The sequence below is a fragment of the Mus caroli genome, unplaced genomic scaffold (assembly GCF_978045245.1).
Source record: "Mus caroli unplaced genomic scaffold, Mus_caroli_1 scaffold_15, whole genome shotgun sequence".
Lineage (NCBI taxonomy): Eukaryota > Metazoa > Chordata > Mammalia > Rodentia > Muridae > Mus > Mus caroli.
The window spans coordinates 35652020-35659470 of NW_028227270.1; the positions used below are offsets into that span (position 1 = coordinate 35652020).

The 7451-nt window shown below is 38.7% G+C and overlaps 1 protein-coding gene across 1 annotated transcript; it reads right to left on the bottom strand.

Moving 5' to 3' along the window:
- Nucleotides 1–5972: 5972 nt before the first annotated feature.
- LOC110308389 (non-histone chromosomal protein HMG-14) lies at nt 5973–6684 on the bottom strand. Its single transcript, XM_021180859.2, has one exon. It carries the CDS (start codon nt 6586–6588, stop codon nt 6298–6300), a length of 291 nt encoding a protein of 96 aa, XP_021036518.1. The 5' UTR covers nt 6589–6684; the 3' UTR covers nt 5973–6297.
- Nucleotides 6685–7451: the final 767 nt, after the last annotated feature.

A 7451-nucleotide genomic window follows, 5' to 3' on the forward strand; every position in this document is an offset into this window, starting at 1 on the left:
GGAATTTGTGTAATAGTCAATGGAAAATTTCCAAAATCTACTTGGCATGCAAGTAGAATTGGCTTCAGGGAAATAAAAGTGAATGCTGAGAAGTATCCTTTCCACACATTTCTAATCTGATGTGATATATATATATATATATATATATATATATATATAACAATTTAAACAATTTTGAAAGATTTTGACTGCAGTTTACAACAGTTTTATATGTTATGGCTATGAGTAAATATCATGATAAACCATAAAAATTCCTATGTGTAAAATATTCTCCATTTCTCCTCCAATGTTCTTTTAAATCTCTTGTGAAATTACTGCATCAGTTAGCCCCAAATAGTCTGTGAATAGACATTCATTGCAGCTTCATGCTTGTCAGGTCTGCTATTATCTGAGGCTGTTTTCTGGTTACCAACCAAAAGCTGAGCTAGTTAAATGACTGTTTTCAACCTTCCTGTGGAACTCTAACTATTCTCATAACAGTTTTCAATCTTTTTATCTTCCTACATTTTCCCCTTAGATTCTGTTGTCTACATTTCTGCTCTATTCACTGCTCACTCTATAGACAGCTTTCTAGTGTCGGGCTAATATTTCTCAGTTCCTTTTTCCAGATGGATCCACTTTCTCTTACTGATAATTTCCATTTATCTCAATGTGTTTTTTTAAAATTAATTCACATGATGCTTTGCAAGTCTGTTCCTTGTTTAACTATATTTCCTCAATGCTGAATGTCATTGCAGCTTTAAAATTATGTGCAACTTTATATAAGAAATTATGCTGTGTCCTAGGCAGATATAAGAATATCTAGAAGCAGGAATCTATAAATTATATGTATATATGTATATATATGTGTATGTATGTATATATGTATATATATATATATATATGTATATACACCCATCCTTCCTTTGTGGGTCTTTTAGCTGATGGATAGTTGCCAGTGCCAAACACAGTGAGACTATGAAAGCAGTGCTGATTCTTGGCACAGTTCCTGACCTAACACTGATATTGAAGACAGTAATGATGATCCCTAATACCTATTTTCTGCTTGTTGCAGTCTAGACACCATTATAGTCACACAGAAACTCTCTCATGTTTAATAGGATCTAAATTCAAAACTAATTATTATCAATAATTTATGAAAAAAGCAACCTTTAAAAAGTAATGTCAATAAGCTGTAGATTTAAACTTCAAATCAAGTAATTCTGATTCAAGAACCCACAAAAATGAAATGATGGAACCTGGAGAATTCTCTAAAATTTCTATCATTTACTTTACCTTGTATCCCCACTGTGATGTTCTCAGGAGGCTAATACCAATTATTATACTTAAAATTACACAACTTACAAGACCACAAAATTTAACTCTTTTTTATAACCATGAGGATCAAGAAGTAACCATTCAGACACTAGACACCCTAATCTCAAGTCTTCTGGTTAAGAGCTTCTCTAGGCTGAACTTGACCCATTATTCCTAGCTTGTATACCCTCATGTTGCTTTTAAAATATTATGAATATTTCATCTCTTTCTGTGCAAACACAATAAATATGCTACTTGCACATTTATATTGGACTTTTGACCAACTGAATAATCTTCCTGTCCAAATGACATAATGTAAGCTTTATTTATTCATGGATGAACAACTAAAGTTAAAAAGTTAAAAAAGTAGTTCTCCTGTGTGCATGCTTAAATCTACATTCTTTCTGATCTTTTTGACTTACTGAAAAAAACATTACCCTGATCCCCAGTGGAGAAATTTCATTTATGTAGAAGCAAGAAACTCAACGATGACTTTAGGATGTAGCTCAGGGGTGAAATACTTGTCTGATATATGCAAGAGTTAAGATTCAAGTGTTGCCAGGTCACCATGGGCACAAACTCGGTGGATAGTCTCGTGGTCCCCAGAGGACTCTCCACACTGCAGGTGCCCTAGCACACCCAGGATCTTGGGATCAATGGTGCGTGGAATGCAACATCTGTTCCAAAACAAGCAGCAAGGGCCTGTGCCAGCAGGAAAAGGGACACAGGAAACCCGCCGGACCAGTGGCTGGTGTTCATACTGGTTGGTGGATGGTCCCAAGGTCCCCCAGAGGACTCTTCATGAAGCAGGCACACTAGCAAATCCAGGATCTTAGGATCACTGGGGAGAGTTGCCTTCCAGAGAGGGCTTGGACCCCAGGACTCAGGTGAGAGAGACATCTTTTATCCTGGGTCTCAGAGACCAGTCCACTCAGAAGAGCACGCAGGCCACAGAAGCAACAGAGCTTCTTGGACAGGGTCCCTTCAGGCCTTCATCCTCAGCCAGGAGGCAGAGCTGAGACCCAGACTTCTGGGCACCTTCCCCACCAGAGGACAGTCGACCTCCAGGGAGGGCTCTGACCCCAGGACTCCGGTGAAAGTGCCATCTTGTATCCCAGATATCTCAGAGACTAGTCCATGCAGGAGAGTGCATGGGTCTCAGAAGCAACAGACCTTCTTGGACAGGGTCCCTTCCAGTCTTCACTTTCAGCCAGGAGGCAGATCAGAGCAGCAGAGCTTTGTGCACTTTCTCTGCAAGAGGAGAGCTTGCCTGCAGAGAGAGCTCTGACAATTGGGAATCAGGAGAGAGTTGGACTCCTTAGAGTGCTGACATAGGCTAACAGAATCACAGGAGGAACAAGCTCTAGCCAGAGAAAGCTAGAACATCTAACACCAGAGATTACCAGATGGCAAAAGGCAAACTTAAGAAACTTACTAACAGAAACCAAGACCATTAGGCCTCATCAGAACCAAGTACTCCAAACACAGCAAGTTCTGGATACCCCAACACTCCTGTCAAACACGATTTGAATTTAAAATCATATCTCATGATGCTGGTAGAAGATTTTAAGAGGGGCATTAATAACTCACTTAAACAAATAGAGGAAACACTGCTGAAAGGGTAGAAGTCCTTAAAGAGGAAGCACAAAAATCCCTCAAAGTTTACAGGAAAACACTGCTAAACAGGTAGAAGTCCTTAAAGAGGAAGCACAAAAATCCCTTAAAGAATTACAGAAAAACACAACCAAACAAGTAATGGGATTGAAAAAAACCATCCAAGATCTAAAAATGGAAGTAGAAACAATAAAGAGATCACAAAGGGAAACAACTCTGGAGATAGAAATCCCAGGAAATAAATCAGGAAACATAGATGAAAGCATAAGAAAGAGAATTCAAGAGATGGAAGAGAGAATCTTAGGTGGGCGCAGACGATTCCATAGAAAACATGGGCACAACAATCAAAGAAAATGCAAAATGCATAAAGATCCTAACTCAAAACATCCAGGAAGTCCAGGACCCAATGACAAGAGCAAACCTACAGATAGTAGAAGTAGATAAGAATGAAGATTTTCAACTTAAAGGGCCAGCAAATATCTTTAACAAAATTATAGAAGAAAATTTCCCTAACCTAAAAAAAGAGATGCCCATGAACATACAAGAAGCCTACAGAACTCCAAGTAGACTGAACCAAAAAAGAAATTCCTCCCGACATATAATAATCAGAACAACAAATGCACCAAATAAAGATAGAATATTAAAAGCAGTAAGGAAAAAGGGTCAAGTAACATATAAAGGCAGACCTATTAGAATTACACCAGAATTCTCACCAGAGACTATGAAAACCAGAAGATCCTGAACAGATGTTATACAGACATCAGACAACACAAATGCCATCCCAGGCTACAATACCCAGCAAAACTCTTGAATTACCATAGATGGAGAAACCAAAGTATTCCATGACAAAACCAAATTCCCACAATATCTTTCCATGAATCCAGCCCTTCAAAGGATAATAAAGGGAAAACACCAACACAAGGAGGGAAATTATTGCCCTAGCAATCTTCCAACAAACATAAAAGAAGATAGCCCCAAGAACAGAATCCCAAATCTAACAACAAAGATAACAGGAAACAACAATTACTTTTTCTGTAATATCTCTTAATATCAATGGACTCAATTCCCCAATTAAAAAAAAAAACATAGACTAACAGGACCCAACATTTTGCTGCATACAGGAAACTCACCTTAGGGACCAAGAAAGACACTACCTCAGAGTAAAAGGCTGGAAAGCAATTTTCCAAGCAAAAGGTCTCAAGAAACTAGCTGGAGTAGCCATTCTAATATCGAATAAAATCAACTTCCAACATGAAGTTATCAAAAAAGACAATGAGGGGCACTTCATACACAGCAAAGGTAAAATCTTCCAAGAATATCTGTGCTCCAAATGCAAGGGCATCCACATTCATTAAGGAAACTATGGTAAAACTCAAAGCACACATTGCACACCACAATAATAGTGGGAGACTTCAACACCCCACTCTCAACAATGGACAGATACTGGAAACAAAAACTAAACAAAGACACAGTGAAACTAACAGAAGCTATGAAATAAATGCATTTAACAAATATCTACAGAAAACTTTACCGTAAAACAAAAGGATATACCTTCTTCTCAGCACCTCATGGTACCTCCTCCAAAATTGACCATATACTTAGTCAAAAAACAGGCCTCAACAGATAGAAAAATATTGAAATTATCCCATGCATCCTATCAGATCATCATGAACTAAGGCTGATTTTTCAATAACAACATAAATGATAGAAAGCCAACATTCACATGAAAGCTGAACAACACTCTACTGAATGATAACTTAGTCAAGGAAGAAATAAAGATTTTAAAGACTTTTTAAAGTTTAATGAAAATGACGTCACAACATACCCAAACTTATGCAACACAATGAAAGCATTCCTAAGAGGAAAACTCATAGCTCTGAGTGCCTCCAAAAAGAAACTAGAGAGAGCATACACTAGCAGCTTGACAGCACACTTAAAAGCTCTAAAACAAAAGGAAGCAAATTTATCCAAGAAGGTTAGATGGCAGGAAATAATAAAACTCAGGGCTGAAATCACCAAGAGGAAACAAAAAGAACTATACAAAGAATCAACAAAACAAGGATCTGGTGTTTTGAGAAAACTAGATAGATAAACTCTTAGCCACACTAACTAGAGGGCCCAGGGACAGTATCCTAATTTAAAAAATCAGAAATGAAAAAGGAGACATAACAATAGAACCTGAGGAAACCCAACACATCATCAGATCATTCTACAAAAGGCTATACTCAACAAAACTGGAAATCCTGGATGAAATGGACAATTTTTTACAAAGATACCAGACACCAAATTAAATCAGGATCAGTTAAACAATCTAAACAGTACCTATCGAGTAAAGAAATAGAAGCAGTCATTAATAGTCTCCCAAATGAAAAAAGCCCAGGACCAGATGGGTTTAGTGCAGAGATTACCAGAGCTTCAAGGAAGACCTAATTCCAATTCTCCTCAAACAATTCCACAAAATAGAAACAGAAAGTTCTCTACCCAGTTTATTCTATGAAGACACAATTACTCGGATATCTAAACCACTTAAAGACCCAACGATGAAAGAGAACTTAAGACCAATTTCCCTTATGAATATTTTTTTTTACTCTTTCACAACAGATTTTATTGGTTGAGAAGCAGAGTACAGACATTCCAATTCTTATTCACGTACCCAAAAAGAGCCATATACTGTGTTCACGTACCCAAACTCTGAAGTCACATTGTGTTCATGTGCACAAATGAAGAGCTACATATTGTTTTTCTTTGAACTTATTCCAGTGATGTTCCAGCCTCAAACTCAGCAAGTTCCCCCAAGACCTCTCTTAACAGCCAAATGCCTGTATTCCTCAGTTCCACCAATTCACAATGTTATGCCACACACAGAACAGAATCAGGATTTCCATCTTTCACAGCACATTATCACAACTGTTAGGAAAATGGACTGCCATGACCACAGACATCACAGTTCTGACAGGGCAAGGGCCAAGGACTGGCTTTCTTACAAAATGGTTCTACTAGAAACACGGGACCAGATAGAACTGAAAATATTCCAGACACAAATGCACGACTGAGACGCCAAATTGCCATTTAGTATGCTTTGTATTATAGGATATAAAACTAGCCCCATCTACGGAATGTTATGGTGACCCCCGAGACAGTCACAGCCTCTCCTGATTCAGTATCCTGCTATTTTCTGGTTGTACCAAAAAATAAACAACCAGCAAATGATTTAACCTCTTAAAAAAACCATTTACACTTAAAAAATGGGATGAGGTGGGATCCCCTCACCTTTTAAAAATGTTTCTAGAGCTACTAAAAAACTCGCATTTACAAAATAGTTGATAAAAATATTCCTCTGGATTGTACAAGAAGGGAGGCGGGACCACTGACAGACGTGATGGATGCTTAGTCGGACTTAGCTTCTTTCTCTTCTTCAGAGGCGGGACTCTGGTTTTCCCTCTCTCCATTTTCTGCAGGCAGCTCTGTGGTTTGCTGGTCAGCCACGTCAGCCTGTTTGCCCTTCGCTCTCCTCTTCCCTTTTATCTGCACTTTTTTGTCTGATGCTTTATCCTTTCCCGCGGCCTTTTTCGGCTTTGCGTCCACCTTGGCAGGGGCGGGCTTGGCCGAGAGCCTTGCGGAGTGGCGCTTGGGCTCCGCCTTGGCCGCTCCATCCGCGCTAACCTTCCTCTTGGGCATCGTGGTGGCGCGGGGTGGGAGATGCGTGCGTTGTCGGATCTGTCACCGAGGAGCCGCACTGCCAAGCTGCCGCTGCCACCACCACAAGAACTGCTGCGACCCCGTCCTCCCTTATGAATATTAATGCAAAAATACTCAATAAAATCCTCGCAAACTGAATCCAAGAACATATCAAAATGATCATCCATCATGATCAAGTAGACTTCATCCTAGGGATAGAGACATGGTTTAATATACAGAAATCCATCAACGTAATCCACTATATAAACAAATTTAAAGAAAAAAACTACATGATCATTTCATTAGATGCTGAGAAAGCATTTGCCAAATTCAACACCCATGCATGATAAAAGTCTCAGAAAGGTCAGGAATTCGAGGCCCATACCTAAACATAATAAAAGCAATATACAGCAAACCAGTAGCCAACATTAAACTAAATGGAGAGAAACTTTAAGCAATCCCACTCAAATCAGGGACTAGAAAAGGCTGCCCACTTTATCCCTTCCTATTCAGTTTAGTACTTGAAATCCTAGCCAGAGCAATTAGACAACAAAAGGAGATCAAGGGGAAACATATTGGAAAGGAAGAAGTCAAAACATTATTATTTGTAGATGATATGATAGTATATATAAGTGACCCTAAAATGTCTACCAGAGAACTCCTAGACCTAATAAACAGCCTCAGTGCAGTAGCTGCTTATAAAATTAACTCAAACAAATCAGTGGCCTTTTTCTACACAAAGGATAAACAGGATGAGAAAGAAATTAGGGAAACAGCACCCTTCAAAATAGTCACAAATAATATGAAATACCTTGGTGTGACTCTAAGTAAGGAAGTAAAGATCTGTATGATAATAACTTCAA

Excerpts from the sequence above, each read along its gene's own strand:
- LOC110308389 (XM_021180859.2), bottom strand. The coding sequence starts at position 6,588 with ATGCCCAAGAGGAAGGTTAGCGCGGATGGAGCGGCCAAGGCGGAGCCC.